Here is an 18,972-nt window from a genome sequence, read left to right on the forward strand (position 1 = left end):
TGTTAACAAGTGATATTACATGAAGAAACATGGAAGTTACGATAACTTTGAACCTATCGGCGTAAACATGTATAAGAAATAATCCTGAAGAGGCTAGGATTCGTCAAGCATGTTGTGGGAAGATTTTTGGATGAAAAAGTGAAAGAGAGTTGCAATTTTGCTCTCTTCCGGCCGCGCCTTGAATATGCAGCGAGCGTATGGGATCCGGCGGAGAAAGACCTTAGTCGGTGAACGAAGTAAAATACCAAGGAAAGCTGCGCGATTCGTAAAAAAAACTGCTACGAGCGAACGGAAATCGTTACACATATTGCCGCCTTAAATGTAAATCGTAAATAAAATCTAGTAAATAAACTCGTAAATAATGAATATAAAAATTTAACGTATGGACAAAAAACTGTATTTTTGTCCATACTTTAAACAACATTTGTCGTACAACATTTAAATAACTGTTTTGGTTTTTATATTCATTAAATTCAATTTTAAATGGCAATTTTGTCAGCTGTATTATGCGAAACACAAGATTTTACAACTGATAACATAAAAATCTAATTCTTATGAATTTTTCATGCATATGGTTTTACATTTACGGTGACGATATGTTAAAAGAATTAGGCTAGTGTTTTTAAATGCATTAAATTCATTTAAATGGAAATTTTTTCAGCTGTATTATACGAAATACAAGGTTTTACAACTAATGACATGAAAATCTAATTCTAATGTAATTATTTATGTCCGTGGCTTTACATTTAAGGTTACATCCAGCTGTCCTGGGGAGGTGTTGGGGCATATGTGAAAAGAATTAGGCTAGGAGCCGTCAGAGACATGGAGGCTGTGCGCTAGGCTTCGATTTCTTCAGCAATTGAGAGTAGATAACTTTCAGAGCGATACGGAGAACATTATACTAGAACCTCACCATATTTTCAGGTCCGAGAAAAATGATAAATTTAGCGAGATATTTTGCCAAATGGTTAGGGATAGGAATTTGTTTTTCCACGGAACAGTAAGGGGCTTTGATAAATACTAGACGGAACTTCGTCAGAGCATTTCCTTTTTATTTGCTAACAGCTAGTGTCCTGACATCTCCTGCCACATGCCTATATTGAGGCGGCTTGCGGAGTAGCATGTAGATATAGATTTACAATATGTAGCAAGTATTATAAATGTGTCCTTACTATATTATTTTAATTTAGCAACCCTTTAAAGTGTATATTTACGGAATCGAGGTGAGAATAGTGCTGTGCTCCAATACCATGTTGGCAGTGGGGTGGGTTAATGGTGGTATGGGGGGAGGGGCAACCACCCCTCCCCATAATTCATGGAAAAATGGAAAAGATGTTGATGTTCAAGATGGCTCTTCAATATATTGTGTTGTTTCACCTGCTTAAAAAACAGTGCTTAAAAATTATTATTGATATCTAAGAGCTATTTGTCTGTGCATTTCAGAATTCAGATGCATTATTACTGAGATGTATTGATATCACTAAAGCACTGCAGAAAGTGGCGAAACCCCATAACCCCCAGAACAATGACCCAAATGCACCCCTGTTGGTAGGCTGGTGAAAATGGTAAAAAAAATTGTTGGGACATCTTCCCTCTTTATATGCTGACACTCTGCTTGCAGTCTTGCTTATTCTTTCCTTTCTTTTTCAGGCCGAGGAGCTGCTCGATGACATATTGTCTTATGAAGGGTCATCCCTGGCAGCAGAAAGCCTTAAATTGAACGATGCCTCCCTCACAATGTCATCAGATTTACAGGTATACTTGTAGATATTTTTTTTGCCTATGTTTTACATCCGACATCTGATAGAAATTTTGGGGATAATTTGATGACACATGAAGCATGGGCTGGTATGAAAACTATCTATTTTAATTAGTGAAAATTCCACTGGGGGAAAATCGTTTGCCTTGACTGGGAAATTTCAAAGTTCAAATACTGGTCTAGACAAATGATTTTCCTTGTGTGAATTAATAATACATTGGGATAGCTTTCCATCCTGCATTTTCCACATCCATTAGTAACATGTATTTCCTATTTATGTATTAAATGGTATATACTTGTGGCAAAAATATCCATCCCGTGGTCTAAAATGGGGACATTGGTCTTGTGAAGCCACAACAGCGTAGCTGTCCTGGGGGCAGTGGAGAAGGTTGGGGGAAAGACTTTTACCTGGTCCCTCAAATGTCTCTTAGCAACTCTAATTAATAGATACCAAAAACACCTAGCATTTATAGGTGCGTGTAGGATAGGAGGGTGGTATAAAAAAAATACAATGCTGGATTTCCTATAGGGGACTCTCCCAATTGGTCTAAAAATGAGATTAGCAAGGTTTAAACTCATCGTACAAGTATCAAGAATGCAGCTACACAGCTCATGAAGGTGGTTGTATAGTCTGTTCCAGTGGCATTTTAGGCTGTGTGACCATCTATTGCCCTTGCAAAAAGTCTAGATACCCATCTATGTAGTCTTGTATCTCTGTAATTACCCAATTGGTTGTAATTGAATGATTTGAAAATTAAAGGAAATTTATTTTTATGTTTCATCTTATGTTCAGAAACTTGCCCTTAGATAAATTTAAAAAAAAGTTTTTGTTTGAAGAAAGCTATGGTTTTTGACCTCTATATCAAGGTCAATCAATGATAAACAAACATTGCATATTTCTATTTTGATGATAAAAAAATAGCTAAAATTTTTATTACAACACTGGTCTACTGAATATGTATGCAGTGCATACTGTGCTTTTAAATTTTCTGTAAGTCTCATGATAGTGAAATTTGACGAGTTCTGTTTTGCAGCAATTTATGGTCCCAGTGAGAAATGAGTCGACGTCGAAGTAGTCATCGATAAAATGTCAATAGCAACACATCGATTGATGTCTATATGGTCCGAAAATCTACGTGTTTTCGACGTCGACGTCATCGACGTGTTTTCGATGTCGATGTCATCGACGTGTTTTCTATGTCGATGTCATCGACGTGTTTCCTATGTCGACGTGATACCGTCTTCTTACCTGCGATTCCTAATAATAATTACGGAAATATACATCTTTTCGGCTAATAAAGAGCATCTATTGCTGCCCCAACGACGAATTTCACTCGAGCACGCATTGTGTAAACAAATGAAGGCTGAAATAATTAGACTGTTTCAAATTTATTATGGTGAATTGTAATATCATTCGTATTTATCTTCAATAATAATCAGAAACCCTTGAGAAAAAATGTGAGATGCTGATATCTATGACACGAGGCTAAAGGTATCGAAATGACACGAAACGAAACACCGACAGCAACCGACACAGGTTTCCCACGATTCAACCGGCTTATCAGATCGACAGAGTCCAAAAATTAGTAGAGACCGGTAGAGACTGTTGGAGACTGCCTTCAAGCTTCAACGCCATGCGATTCCGGTAAAGATACAGAATGAAAAGGAATCAAAGATTGTTCTCCGAGATTAAGACTAATGTGTATGAACCAATAAAATAATTATTTAATTTTAGCTATATTATTTGTGTCACATATGTTTTAATAGAGTCTCACCGTTAATTTTAAGACTTTGCCACAACATCATTAGCCAATCGACACGCTGACCCCGCTGACCAATGAGAATAACACGTCGAAAAATCGTCGATTGAACAAAGAAAATCGACATTGACCACATATCGATCTATAGTCGTCGAATTGACGGAGATTCGACGTAGATTCGATGATCCATTTCTCACTGGGGGTGCTCTTATAATTACTACATAGTACTTCTCGGAAAGATGCATTTATAATAGTCTGTACCTTCATTGTATCAACTCTCATGGCTATATATCAAGTCCAAAGGAAAATAATGCTGATTCTTGGAGGTAATATCCTCCATGCTGATTATCAATCTTTGGTATATGGTGCTTTCAAAAAGTAGTAATAGGAACAATACACTTTATAGAATAAAGCTGGCTGGATGACACATATTCATAAAAAATCAGGATATGTTCTCCAAGATCTGGACATCAATGCATTACATATTTTACTATATGATTAGGGTTGCGCACTACCCTTTTTATTCCAGTTTGTGGAATAATGTACGAGGTAGATTTTTCTCCATTCATTGTGGATTGGAGCTCACCTTTTTTAACCCTGTTTTTAAGTAGGATTTAATTACTAATTAATATGTATTTATTAGATTAAGAATGTGCTAAAATGTCTTTATGTCTTTCCATGAGCTCCTGGATTCCTGTGTTTTAAGTATAGCTGGCCAGAAATATGATCTGTAGCTATTTATACTATTTTGAATTCTTTACTTTGAAAAATGTTGTTGATCTCTGCAGTTCAGGTGCTGCAAGAGCTAATTTTAATGTTTTCTTTTCAACATAATTTGGTATATGTTGATAAAATGTCAAATTTTTGTTCATCAAGGAATAGGTCAGAAGCCATTGTAAGAAAAATATTCTGAACAGTAGTAATGCAAATAGGAGCTTCTTAACTTGATTATGTTCTTAAACATTTCGTACGAATCATGTTGCGATGACTCTTATTCCATTTGCCATGTACCAAGTTATGGTGAAAAGGTGATTGTGTATGAAACAATCTGAAAGATTTTTTTTTTCTTTTTCAGGCTGGAACGGGTAGCCTTTATGAACAGTTCATAAACTATAATGGTGGGTCTGTCTTAAAAACTAGCAATTCCTGTCCACCCAATGTTCCACAGATAAAACCAGAACCTTTAATTTTAACAGATGCTGAAATTACTGCCCTTGCCAAAGATAGGCAGAAGAAGGACAATCACAATATGAGTAAGTTGTCTTCCACTGCCTAATTATCTATATTTGTATCTAATTGGTATGATAATGATGGGTTCATATAATTGAAGTCATTGAACTTTTATTGAGCAGAAAAAAACTTCAATGCCCTAGTCTAAAAAGAAAGGTGATGTCGCAGCATTTATCTGAAACACTAACATAGTTATGTATGAGTTAGAATTTGCTTATTCTCATCAGCGATAATGTATGATTGAATTTAATGAAAGAGAGAAATGGCACTCTTTCCACAAATTTATCGATCAATGCATGCCTCATTTCAGCCATTATGTCATTTTCAAGTGCACTGTCATGAAGCCTGCCATGTGTGTAGTGCAGAAAATGACCTGAGGGTTGGAACATGTTGTACATTTATCAATGAGTTTGCAGAAAAAGTGCTGCATATCTCTCTTTTCATCAAATCAGGAAGTCATTCCTCTACATCGTGCCTGCCTCAGTTACTTTTAAGAATGCAAATTCTTGGATGTTCCATAATATTATTTATTTATATTCTTATAACTTTAAGAATTCATTATGACTGATACACAAGTCCATAGAAAATTGGCACTGCACATTTCCAGGCCATTGCACATGCCACTACACCATCCACGCTCCTTGATTTCCATTGAAATTTACTGAGATTCATGGTGCTAGGTGTCAGACCCTTGCGGTCCAGCAAGGATGGCAGCACTAGGGAAAAAACAAATTACCTTACATTGATGTCTAATAGGTTAAGGTTTTAAATTGAGTCATGCCTATTCTTTAAAAATATTTTAGCCTGTTTTGTGGAAATACATCCTGAATTAGTCTGTCAGGGTTCCTTGCTTAACATATGGGATAAGTACGTATTACTTGGGATGGGTTGGTTGGGTTCTTTGTTTCTTGGTTCCATCAGTTCTTGACCTTGGATCCACAATTGGAACTGAAACCAAGATGAATTGCAGTCCAAATAATTTGTGCAACATCCAAAAAAGTTCAACAGAATCAGGCGTTATATATGGTGGAAGTTTGACTTATTTAAATAAAAGACGGTAGCACTTTTACACAATATTTTAAAGCTTACGACGCGTTTCGGCTCGTAGAGCCATCATCTGGTACCATGTATCAGACCTTGTACCATGTATCTGATCTTGTACCAGATGGTGGCTATGTGAGCTGAAACACATAGTACGCATTGAAATATTGTGGAAAAGTGCTACCGTCTTTTATTTAAATATGCACAACAACTGATTTGATTAAATTTTTGATAATAATTTACATTACATAATTTAATTACATGTTATATGTAATCGATCTAGTCACTTAAGAGATAACTTGATTTGTTATTTTGGCGAGTTCTCATTACAACCTGATGAAAATCAGTTCTAGCTTTTGCAAAGGAAGCCATGATAATGATACGTTTGAAGGGAAAGAAATATAAGATGTATAACTGGAACTAAGTTAAATACTGAAGTACATCTTTATTATGAATTAATAAATTTTATGAATTATGAGTTGTGAATTGATTACTAATTGAAATGCTGTTGAGATTTTGATGATATAATATGCTTAAAGTCTATTAATGATATTTTTCGATTGCAGTCGAGAGGAGGCGAAGATTCAACATCAACGACCGCATCAAAGAGCTGGGAACCCTCCTCCCCAAGAATAACGACCCGTGAGTAAAAGTAAACCTGACGTACACTAAATCAGAAAAAAATGTATTTTAAGCTTCGTGCGATGAGTAAATATTTCTATTTCATTTCAGCTACTATGAAATTGTGAGGGATGTACGACCCAACAAGGGTACCATTTTGAAGTCTTCGGTTGAATACATTAAGTGCCTCAAGCATGAGGTTCAAAGGATGAAGCAGGCTGAAATACGCCAGAAGCAGGTGGAGCAGCAAAATCGAAGATTGCTTTTAAGGATTCAGGTACAGTGCCATTTTTAATGTTATACAGTGGAACCTCGTTAAAGCGAGTACGGGCTATAGCGAGACCCCCGCTATTACGAGATATAGCCGATGCACTGTCAATTGATCCTATAATAAGCATGTAAAAAATTTCGTTTTTACGAGGCCCTTTTGGTGTTGGCTCTCGCCGTATCGAGGGTTTCACCGCCGGAAAAACTTACACCAAGACTCCAAAATCTCTGTAATTGCTAGCGATCTGTTAGAAATGAAGTTAATGGAGTGCTCAGGCTCAAATTTATGTGGTAAACTGTCGTTCGGTAAATAAGTAGTTAATTTTGGTGAAAATATTGTGGCATTAGCATTCGCGAATGCTTGATCTTCTTTTGTTCCTCGGGCGGCAGAAAGCAGTCGTCAGCATACCCGCACGTCCATGAGTTGCATGAATAGAAAGCATTTGATGGAACACACCATGGCCAAAAAAAACACCAAACACGTCTAAGCGAGAAAATAAAAATAAAGGAGTAATATGAGGTATATTGGCTATTATTTGCACCACCTCCGGTGAAGTGACAATTCGCTATAGCGAGCATTTATTGGTGCACCGTGGGGTGTCGTTTTATCGAGGTTGCACTGTATATAACTGGCAAAGGTGCCGGTTGTATCAGGGATGGATTTAGCATCAAATTTCGGGGGGTCATGGTGTTGGGATTTATCTAACAACATTGTATTGACTGATATATGGTTCTTATGTTTGTTGTTTATGTTAGCAATATGTTTTTCTGCCGCTAGTGTCTCTGGTGCCTATTTTTGAAATGAGTGTCTCTTCCAGTACTTCCGGTGCGCGTATAAGTAACTTGTGACTGGTGAAGTATAATTAAACATGTGCCGTTTTATATCTAAGTTTTATTTCGCTAATCCACCTTAAACTCCAACACATGGCCTGGGTCGGGGGAGTATTGAATATCCTCCGGAGGAACATAGAGCTTAGAGACAAAGCTCATTTTTATTTTTGAGCTTGGTTTTTTTTTACTGTGAAGACTGCTTTAATAAATACAAATCAAACTTCTCTCGTGTTTGAGACTTTTATCCATGCATTTGCAAATACACTTCCTTTACTCCTTTACTGGGATACAAAAAAGTATTGAACTAATAAAAATTAAAGAATTTTGATAAAATTAGGGGTTTGCATTGAATTTCAATTCATAGTGAAGAGTAAAATACGGCCTTTCAATTATTATAGCAGTGATTTACTGTTTACAGTAGATTAAGGTAAAAGCAGTTTTGCTTAATTGTTTGTGTTTTGAATGCTTATTTATGCCTGATTGAAATGGTTAATTCCTGCTGTTGAAACAATAAACATGGACTGGAAAAGTTTTGATTTTTCAGTAGCATAATTGGAATAAAATTAAGTACATTGAAAAATTTAATGAAAGTATTAACCTTTTCAGTCAGTTATATATTTTTTCTCTATGTTGATGAAAATTATTATTTTTTTTGCTTTTTAATCTTAATTATGGTGTCATGAACTATTTGCCAAAAAGATTGGCAATTTTTTGTAGTATAATTTATGATCTATGCCCACAATGGGGTGGTTTCCTATTTTTTTTAATCGCCTAAATTGAAAGATTATCACTTCTGGAGTAGGTATTTCATGCTTTTAGATTTTTAAATGACAATATCTATTTTTTGCAATTTAATGAAAAGTGAACATTTTCAAGCACGCGAAAATGCGATGGCTAAGTATGAATGCTAGGAAAAGCCTGTGTGACGTCTGGCTGCTGCTGTATAAGGCCACCTGGGTGCAAGGCTATGAACGCTGCTACGATGCAGGCTGCTTGCGGCTGAGCATTGCGGTAGCGTAGAGTACCTTGCTAGCAGGTAGAGCTTGTCTTAACCCTTTCACTGCTGTTCAATCTCCGGAAACCTTCTCCTCACATGCGGCGAAAATGTTAAAATGCGTCTCCTGGGCCCATGGAGCAGGTACTTCCAGGATGGGTGTGGTACACCCTCCGAAGGGTCACTAATCCCCGACCCTATCCTCGACGAACTCACCCTCGCAGGACCGTCTCATCGGCCCTACCAGCGGGGGCCCTACCTCCGGAAAAGTGACCGCTCTGACTGCAATTTGAAAATCAATCTATCAATCCGATCATCGAAATATGATAGTTTTCATCGCACTCCTGCCAATCAAGCAATCAAGTAAGTCTTTGAACCGTGTCTCTGCGATAAAAAATAACGATTTTGTTAACTTTGCAACAAAACGTGGCTGCAAACCACCGGAAAATGGCCATTATATCAAAGTTAACAAAATCGTTATTTTTTATCGCAGAGACACGGTTCAAAGACGTACTTTATTGCTTGATTGGCAGGAGTGCGATGAAAACAATATTATTGTGATGATCGGATTGATTGATTGATTTTCAAATTGCAGTCAGAGCGGTCACTTTTCCGGAGGTAGGGCCCCCACTGGTAGGGCCGGTGAGACGGTCTTGCGTGGGTGAGTTCGTCAAGGAAAGGGTCCTGGATTAGTGGGTCCCTTCGAAGTGCTTCGTGGAAGTGCTGACCGTATGGCAGGGAGGAAGAAAAAGTACGTCAACCGCAGTCTGTCGTGCGGACGTACTAGGTACGTCCACAGCAGTGAAAGGGTTAAATAAGGATTATGAATACCCTATCAAACAAAGGAAACTTTCCAACCCTAGGCAATTTTAATAGGTGATTATTAAGACATGTTTCCCTGAGCTCTGTGCCTCATGCATGCATTGGTAATCTCAGATGATGTTAAACTCCTGACTACTTGTATAGAATCTAGGTCCCTGTGACGTCACGTGGAGTGGAATTGCATGGGTGCCAATCTAGCCTTTTTCGAATGAGGTTAAAATTGACAATTGCCATTGGTCTAAACTGGGATTTCTAAAACCAAATGATTTGTATATTATGAATACACTAATGGTGGGTAACGAATCGCAATCAATGCATTTCGTTTTCTTTGATGAAGGAAACTACCCTATTATATATAGTCTAAGATGAAAAGATGCAAGGATGGGTTGGTTCCACTTCTTTGTCAGTACTGATTCCAGTTCAGTTCCTGGCATCAGTTCTTGATCCAGGTTCTTGGTTCCAGTTACATGTACATCTTTTATTTCTTTCTTATCAAGGCAATCATTATCATTACACACTTAGCAAAAGTTAGAACTGATTTTAATAATAATCCTTATTTGAGCCAAGCGTTACCTGCTCCAAGGGTACTCTGCTACTTGCTAGAAGCCTACGTCGTATCAGCGCTCAAAGCTTCGCCCCAAGGTCACCTCACATGGCAACAGCTGGAACCAGAAATACATCTCATGGACTTTTCCCAGCATTCCTACTTAGCCATCGCGTTTTTGCACGCTTGAAAATTTTCACTTTTCATTTAATCGTGAAAAATAGATATTGTCCTTCAAAAATCTAGGAGCACAAAATGCATACTCCAGGAGTAATAATCTTTCGATATAGGCAATAAAAAAATAATAAGAAACCACCCTATTCAGCCAATTGATTGACCCCAGGATGTTTTGCTTTTACATCATGCAGGAATTGGAGCTGCAAGTTAAGGCACACGGAATCCCTGTGTCAGAATTCACTTGGCAGCCCACAACCCCTTCGACTGTGATCAACACCTACATTAAGTCTAATTCAGTGCCCTCTGATGCCCACAAGGAGGTAAAACAATTAAATAGTGTATAGGTATTGTATCTATATGTGCACCTGTTTATAACCTTCATTTGATGCAGGGGCTGTGCTCCAAAATTACTGTTTATGTCTGAATATAGTCCCCCCTTTTTTCCCAAAAAGCCTGTGGTAAAAGTAAAGGGGGGGACTACATTGAAATGCATTTTTTTAACTTTTCCCGAAACTGAAGCCTCTAAATTAAGGGGGGGGACTATATTCGGAGAAATACGGTGTATGGCGATCTAGTTGGTGTGGTGACTATAGTGTTGACCTCTGACTCTGTGTGAACCGGTTCAAATCCTGGCTGTGGAAGAGATTTTTCAGAGACTGCCCGATCGCTGCTTGACTGCTTTGTGGAGAGTACTTCAAGTGCAACACTGCATGTGTTGAATTGACACCAAGCAATTGTGCACTTGGCACCTTTCGTTATATGCAGGCCAATTCAGATTACAGATTTCTATATACCCGATATACCCGACACTTCTCTGTGTGGAAAATGATCTCAATTGTTGGGAGCCTCCCCCAAATAAACACCTAACAAGGCCCAAAATTATGCCGCATTCCACTAGTATAGACAAATCGATGCAAACATTGGACCCCTAGAAATGAGAGGATTGTATTCTAAGTTTTAGAAACTATGGTATAAAACATAAGAGCATTGCATAAAAACCTTGCCCCCAAGTTTTTCCCAGGTTTTGTTTTTAAAACATGTAAGGGACATTTTGACACGTAGTTACTCTCATGCTGAATGATGGTGCACAAAGGGACACACACACACACACACCTTTTCTGCTATTTCTTATGTATATTCTTTGTTCATTGAGACATTCATTATCTGCTGATATTTCTCGCCAAAGTGGGGTTAAGCATGGGAAAGCTGATGATTTTAGCTGTGCACCTACTAGTGTTTCGCTACTTGCATATGTTAGAAGAATTTTTTGTTTTTTATTTGTATGAGAATTCACTTGGCAGAGCTCATATTTGAATGTTTCATTAGAACCACAGATACAACCATTATCATATTTATCTAAAATCAAAATCATACTTCAGTGCTTCAGTACTTTCAATGCTTTTTTCCATTTGTTAAGGGTAAGGCCATTTACGGCTCCAGATTTACTCATTTTGCATTGACAATAGCGGTAAAACATGAATACATATGTGACAAAACAAAATAAAAGTATTATTTTTTGCAATTTTCCATAACTTTGAGTATGTATAGACAAAATTATTGCCTTTACGAACAGTTTTCATTAAAATAGAAAGTGAAAGAGTAGCAGTAACAATATATTTTATTGACACATTGAGAATAACTGCCTAATTGTTGCAAAGATAGGTCTTTCTTGCTCTTCCAAGTCATGCCTAATTTTATGTTTGAGCTCAACTGAAAACCAGTGTTTCATTAAAAAACATAAACAAGTAAGAGGGGTTTATATAGAAATACATGGAATATATCTCAGATAACACTGCCCACATCATCATCATCACTGGTCAACAATCCTAGGACTGGTTTGATGCAGCTCTCCACTCTGTTCTCTTATTAGCTAATCTTTTCACCCCTACATATTTCTTCTCTTTCACCCCTACATATTTCTTCTCTTTCACATCCTTCTTTACTTGTTCCATATATTTTGCTCGAGGTCTTCCTTTTCCGTTCTTGCCTTCCACTTGTCCTTCGACGATTGTCTTCATCAGGCCATCATGTCTCAAGATGTGGCCTATAAGGTTGTTCCGTCTTCTTATTAAGGTTTTCATGAGGCTTCTCCTCTCTCCTACTCTTCTTAGGACTTCCTCGTTACTAACTCGGTCGATCCATTTTTATCCTCATCATTCTTCTGTAGCACCACATTTCGAAGGCCTCTATCCTTGCTTTCTCCGCTGCGGTCATTGTCCAACACTGCCCACACTTTTTCAAAATAGGAAAGAAATCAGAGTAAGGAAGTATGAAACACTAAATATCTAGTGGAAAATGAATTATACCCTGCAAATTATGAGAGGTTTAAGGTAGGTGCATTTCAATGTGTCTTTTGAGATGCAGACTTTCATTGCTCCAATTATCAGCCAACTTTGCTGCAATAAATCATAATAAATTCCCCCTGTTTGGAGTATGTATTGGTTTTAGGTGTTGAATTCTGGGCTGGAAATTTTTGAGACCACAACAAATTATTGTCACTGCTGACAATGACATGCTACTAAAAGCCTATTTCACACTGGAGTATGACTGAAAGCGTATTTCACGCTGGACAAACTTGAAGTGCAAAAATCTGGTACAGTTCTACTGGAAAACAAGGAGGTGCAAGATTTTACACTAGTTGATGTTCAGTTGGAGCAAACACTTGACCTTTCAAGTCTAATTATCTTTCCTACTCTGGTTTTAGTCTATGCCTTTATTCATCAGGGAACAGCTCCAACAAGTGAAGACTGAAGTGGTAACATTTGTAGACGGAAATGTGATCAATCCTTGTAAAGAGGTATTAATTGCCAATTTCTATGTCCAGTGATATTTATGCGAAGTGGCTGTTTGTGGCAATGCGGAAACAATTGTAAAAGTGATATGTTGTGTTTATCTAAATGTTTTAGTGAAAACTAACTAATTTTTGCACAAAGCTTCACAGCTCTTGTACAAATTTTGAAAGTGCGCAATCTGTTTTGCTTATCCGACCCCTTTATTACCCCACTGCATCCATGGCTGCATTTATTGTGGCATTAATAGCTTTAATTTTCACTCAGCAAGCCAATCTAACTCTTCCCATGTTGCATTGTTTCGATCGTTATATTCTGCTTTTATCGACTGACAGAAATTCTCTTGTAGAAAGATGTAGCCATATTCAAACTCATTCTAGGTAATATAAAACACTACAGAAATATTAATTGGCAAAATTTATGATAAGATAAGATATCTTTTTGCATGAAGGAATTAGGAATATTTTGGTTAATTTGAATTTGATCCCAGAAAAAATTAGTGAACATGAGTAACCTTGAATGAGCTGTTTACATAACGATTAATTTGGCTATGGCTCACCTATTTATTACCCACCTGAGGAAAGTTCATTTTGTGTAAAGTTCAAGGGGATCAAGTTGTTGCTAGTAACTTCTTAATATTTGAAAGCGATCACACATTACTTCCATCCTTTTTTTTTGCATTTTATTACCTTTTTTGCTAAGGGAGAGTGAGAAAGTATGCGCGTACATTCATATATGCAAGCGTATGTTGTCCAATAACTCCAATCCTGTTTTTATCTCAATGATGTGTATTAGCATGAGTTTCATATTTAATCAACTATTATTTGTGCATGCAGCAAAGGGAGAAAATTTAGGTTGACATTTAGTTATTAGAGGTCCAGACACAAAGTCTCAGAAGATTTCAAAATACTTGGATCTCTATAATTAGTCTGGTGTAGCAATATGCTCAATTTCGCACCATAGTATTTTATAGATGAGTTAAATTTTACGATTGCATTAAAGGAGTTATTTTTTATATTTAGGGTCTCCATTTTTTAAAAATTTCATATTCTACTCATTTGCTCACCAGTTCCCCTTAAAAGTAAGATCTGACATTGGTCAGGTGAGGTCAAAAATGTACATTTATTGGACTTATGTTTTTGATGTAGAATTAGTGGTCACAGAAAAAACTAATACGTACATATTTTCTTCCTCATCATTTCCTTACATTCCAGTCTGATAATAGTTTTCGGCCTTTTCGATTTAACCTATGTTCCATACAATCCAATTTGAGATCTGAAATTTATTTTTGGTAGGGTACTGTGAGAAAGCTGTGATATTTGTGTTACAATTAAACTAATATCCTCTTGCATTAATCCTAAGTGTAAGAAGTGGCATTATATCATTTTGTGGCAGTTTTCTTTGCAAGAAGTGATTTATTTCATAGATCTCTAGTTACAGTGAAGCTTCCCCGTTTGTGGAAGGGGGAATGAAGTGCTAATGAGGGATGAAACTAGATATTTTGTGTAACACGCAAGTTTCGCTTAGTGGGTTTTCCCGTTACACTGTGGTTTCAAGGAATATGACTTCGTGCTACATGAGGGTTTACTGTGGTACTCTGTATCTTAATTCATATATCCCATTGTTTGCAACACATTTGAATACTATGTATTGAAGTTAAGCTCCTCTTCCTGAGGCAAAAAAAATACTTCTTCAACACTTTCCTATGAATCCTGTAGCCTCTCCTCTTTAGTATGTAATATTTTCTGAGTCAAAGTGAGATGAAAAGCATATGGTTTTCAAGTTGCCTCTGAAGCACTTAAAATAGCCTTTTCCCTTGCATTACTCCAGATATTGATTGAGATTGAAAACTTCATTAATTTAAGTCAGCATTCCCGGAAGCCACATTTGAGGAAGCTTCTCTGTTTTGGGTTTGATTACACCCGTTAAAATAATTACCAGGAGTGGTTGTCATAAATTGCTGAAGGAATTTGTGTCATTTCTTGTCCTCTTACTTGTTTGGAATCGTTTTTTTTTCAATTGTGTTTTAACGAGTGATAGCTTTTGATTTTCATTAAGTAACCATCCTTCATCTTTATTTTGACTATTTTCTTTCCTACCATATCAAAAATTTCATACCCAGTTTCCAATAAAACTCAGATCTGAAATTTGTCGGGTCGGATCTGGAACTGGTATGGAGCAGAAGTTACTAATCTGGAATAGACATGAAACTGATATTCCAGATCTGGAACTTGTAGGCCCAAAAAAACTGGCATTATGCTCCATATCATTTCCTTCCATTTCATTTCAGTTCCCTCGTGGTTCTTAACTGTTTTCGTGGAAATGATGATCCACAATGTCACATTTCAGGCCTGAAATTTATATTTGATGAGGCTATGTTTTTTATGGTATGAGGATGCCTAATTGTTCGTTTTTTTATTAACATGCAAAGATTTCTCATTTGATGAGTCCCGAGGTTCAAGCGTTGTACATCACCGGAATAGCATGAGAGTGTTTGTAAAAATGGATTACTTTCCGGATGTGCATGAAGTCCTTGGTGGGAGGTCCAGGCAGGCATGCACTCTATTTGCAGATGCCCGATGTGGTGACTGAAGCGGCCACTCTGACGGCCTCGCAGGTTGAGGATCTGATGGAAGACGACCATCCAGTCAACGGAGACCCTATGCTCTCCTCGCTCGATGTGTCGAGTCCAGCGAGCCATCGCACCACTGGCCATCAGTCGATTACCGAAGATGACGATGACGACTCATTGGCCGTGGACATGGACCTGGTCGCATGATCTGATCGGCATATTTCTTGGCTTGACCATTGTTCTTTCCATTTGGAGAAGAGTTAATTGGTGTAATAAAATTAGAGATATTCCTATTGTTCCTTTCTATTTTTTGGTACTAAGTGGAAGGAATATTTCTCTTAGCCTTAAACTTGAAAATATTCCAGGATGCAAGTTAAATCTGCTGTTATTGGTGCTTGAGTGACCATTCTTGGAATTAGATGGGTGCACAGTCAGCCCTTCAATTAAAAGGTCTTGGTACACTAATTTGCATGCATGGAAAATATTGGTCGTTACAATATGGCTTGGTTTTTTCATGCTGGAGCTTGAGTGTGTCATTCAAGACTTGGCATTATCAGCCGGCATATTCTGGTAGTTACTAGTCTTGAGTTTAAAGTGGAGATAAGTGTGAACATACTTCCATTATTTTAGCATTTTATCGAAGAGTAATAGGTGTGTGGTCCAAAGATATTGGTTGCTTTTTCCACCCAACAAGACCAAAGGTTACTAAAATCAATTGCTACCTGATTGGGATGATGTCAGTGCTTTCAAAAGTGCTCATTATGCAATTCATAGGACATGTTATGATCAATGTGCTATTTTCATCGATATGTTAAGATATGGGTATAGCATGAAGAGTTAAAACCAAACTCAACCCACCTTGTTGATTATAGTACAAGAGAATACTACTCATATTGTTTATTATTCAAAATAGTATTTTTACACATACATATTTTCGTATTGCTTGATAAAAATCCCCACTGCCTGCCATCTTTGCATAATAAAATATTTTGAATTCATTTCACCCGGGGATGAAGGTTTGCATAAAAGTGATGGGGTTCAAATATTTTATGACTTTGCTACATCCAGAAATTGTTTGTTGAATTCATCCCTAAAGTAATAGAATTTAGAAGTCGGAAACAGCTATTGCCTCTTAGTATCATGAATTTTTTGCCCTGGGTTGATGTTTATTTTATCCCTTTGTCAGGCCTATTGAATTTATATTAAAATTCCCTTCATTTGGAGCACTTTAAGAACTGATTTTCGAAATTATTTTCAAAAGTTAGTAAGATTAAGAGCTGAAGGATGGAGTAATTTAATAACTGATGTGTAAAACATTTTGATATTGCGTTTGCTCGGATAAAACTATGTTTTAAACTTATTTTGTTTGAAGCTCATTTGCACTTTGCAATACTCAACCAATGTAATTTTGGGTTCCCAAGATATTGTTTATTAATCTTGGGAAATGGCTTTGTTTTTGCATGATCAACTTGAGATAATATTGTGGATAACACGAAATGTCAAAATTGTATGCAACTTACAGTTTAATTTTCAATTAGATTTTTCTCAAAGCACATGATGATAATTGGCTCTTAGTACAAAGTTTTTATTTTCGAAAACACTTTGCTGGAAAAACGTCTTGTGGATATATTAAACTTTACTTTGGACTCCTTCAAATTATGTTGTAGAAAGTTGATCAATATTTAGTTAGTATTTTGCTGAAGGCAATTGCACAAAATTGTTATTCTGTCCATAGACTCTGGATACTTATATCTAATTCGTACAGCGTGCAAAAAATTAAGATGATAGGTTTTAAGTGGCATTTTATTTTTCCTGAGGCAAAATATTTTGAGGATTTGAATTTTTAAACGTAAAAATAAATAAACATTTTTGATTTACAATGGTAAATTGGCATTCTTGATGTAAAAATCCTCACTATTTTGCTTTCAAATTTCTTTTTGTGCACTGAAACTTCACTCGTGTGTAAAATTCTGATGCTTCTTAAATGATTTACGTGTTATTTCTGTCAAATTAAGGTGAATACTTATGTTGTAATTAACAATTGCTTTTTGATAGTGGTGGCTACTGTTATGGCAGTATTGTTTCTCAATCCAGCTGCCATATTTTTACTATATATAATTTTGGAGAATTTAAATTTCATCTGTTGATCACATTGAAGCCAATTAAAAATATTAATGTAATTTCAGGTAGCCATTCTTTTCCAAAATTCACGTCTACTACAATTTTAATGGCATTATAGTAAATTTCACCTTAATTTCAGATCTAGTTACTTGGCGACTTGTTTTTTCCTTGCTTAATTTGATAGATTTTATGCACTGCGTAATCTTTCAGGGTGGGATATGGGGAGAATAAAGCGAAGAAAATTATGTGACGGAAAATTCATATCAGCTCAGGCTATCTTGAGGTGTCTACTGCATGGTGACTTAAATATTATTGTCTGTTATGATTTTGTAATCTATTGTCTTGTATTTATTTTATAAGTGAAGGCATTGCTATGCCCTGTAAAACTAGCAAAAAATCCTCGAACAAAGAAATTATTTCTGTAAGTAATTCACTTGAAAACTCCAACCATCAAACTGACTGTTTTTAAGGTTTTAATGTTAGAATTTTATCAAAAATTATGTTGTCAGTTGAAATGATTTTATAAAAATTGTGAATGGTATTATGTTATGGTTTATATTCTGGAAATTGTTGTAAATTAGATGTATTTTATTAACTGTTAGCATATTTTAGTTTTATTTACGAATGAATATTTCATTATGAACATACGTATCAAGGTGACTGACTCATGGTTCAGCTGCTTTATGTTGTTTACCTGATATCTTAGTCTTGCTGATACAAAAAATTGCATATGCTGGCATGAGGTGCATATTTGTATCTTACATCTTTAACATAAGTAATTATATCTAATTACTCTGTGGACCCCTATATTATGCTCTTCCTCATAGATACAGAATGTGGGTGATACCATTCCAGTTGTGATTCTCAAGTTTATTCCACAGAGTTCTGCAGGAGCTCTGTTGTATTTTTCATTATACTATCTCTACATTTGTAGTCTTTGTGATATGTATGAGTGCTATGAAGTGGTGTGGATAATGAGTAATTATCGTGAATCATATTATGATCAAAATTAATTGAAATGAACTATTTCTTCTTGTATCGTTTCACATTTGCCTTATATCCACAGAAGCCAGATTGAAAAAGTTGGGGATCACATATCACAATATGACCACTCTTGAAAACCTGTAAAAACAGCTGGTAAATTTTCAGTCTGATAGTTCAAGTTCAATGCAGTGGCCTTTTTATTTATATTAAATTTGACCTCCATTGCTCAACAGGAATTTCCAGCTATGAAATAATGAAGAACTGTTGCTAATTGAACTGTCCTTCAGAGATTCTGTTAATCAATGATTTCAAGAGTTTGAGTATGTAATGTACTTATATAAAACTATATATATTTTTTTCAAATAATTTGTGGCTATTTTCTTTACCAATTCTAATATTTAAAAAACCTCTTACCTCTAATTCCTGGTTTCATATTTATATTCTAAGTGGTAGTGTTATA

At 36.3% G+C, this 18,972-nt stretch overlaps 1 protein-coding gene across 4 annotated transcripts in view; it reads left to right on the forward strand.

The window, feature by feature from the left end:
• The window catches only part of LOC124170486 (transcription factor EC), a 195,868-nt gene extending 176,990 nt beyond the window's left edge, over positions 1-18,878 (forward strand). For 2 of the 4 annotated variants that reach the window (XM_046549230.1, XM_046549226.1), the window contains exons 4-9: positions 1,651-1,755; positions 4,595-4,772; positions 6,357-6,432; positions 6,523-6,688; positions 10,238-10,366; positions 15,366-18,878. In XM_046549230.1, coding sequence (XP_046405186.1) covers positions 1,651-1,755; positions 4,595-4,772; positions 6,357-6,432; positions 6,523-6,688; positions 10,238-10,366; positions 15,366-15,614 — 903 coding nt within the window. In that variant the 3' untranslated portion in view covers positions 15,615-18,878. The remainder of the gene's footprint in view (positions 1-1,650; positions 1,756-4,594; positions 4,773-6,356; positions 6,433-6,522; positions 6,689-10,237; positions 10,367-15,365) is intronic. The other 2 variants (XM_046549229.1, XM_046549228.1) reach the window with 2 other exon arrangements.
• Positions 18,879-18,972: the final 94 nt, after the last annotated feature.

This window comes from Ischnura elegans, chromosome X (assembly GCF_921293095.1).
Source record: "Ischnura elegans chromosome X, ioIscEleg1.1, whole genome shotgun sequence".
NCBI classification, from domain to species: Eukaryota; Metazoa; Arthropoda; class Insecta; order Odonata; family Coenagrionidae; genus Ischnura; species Ischnura elegans.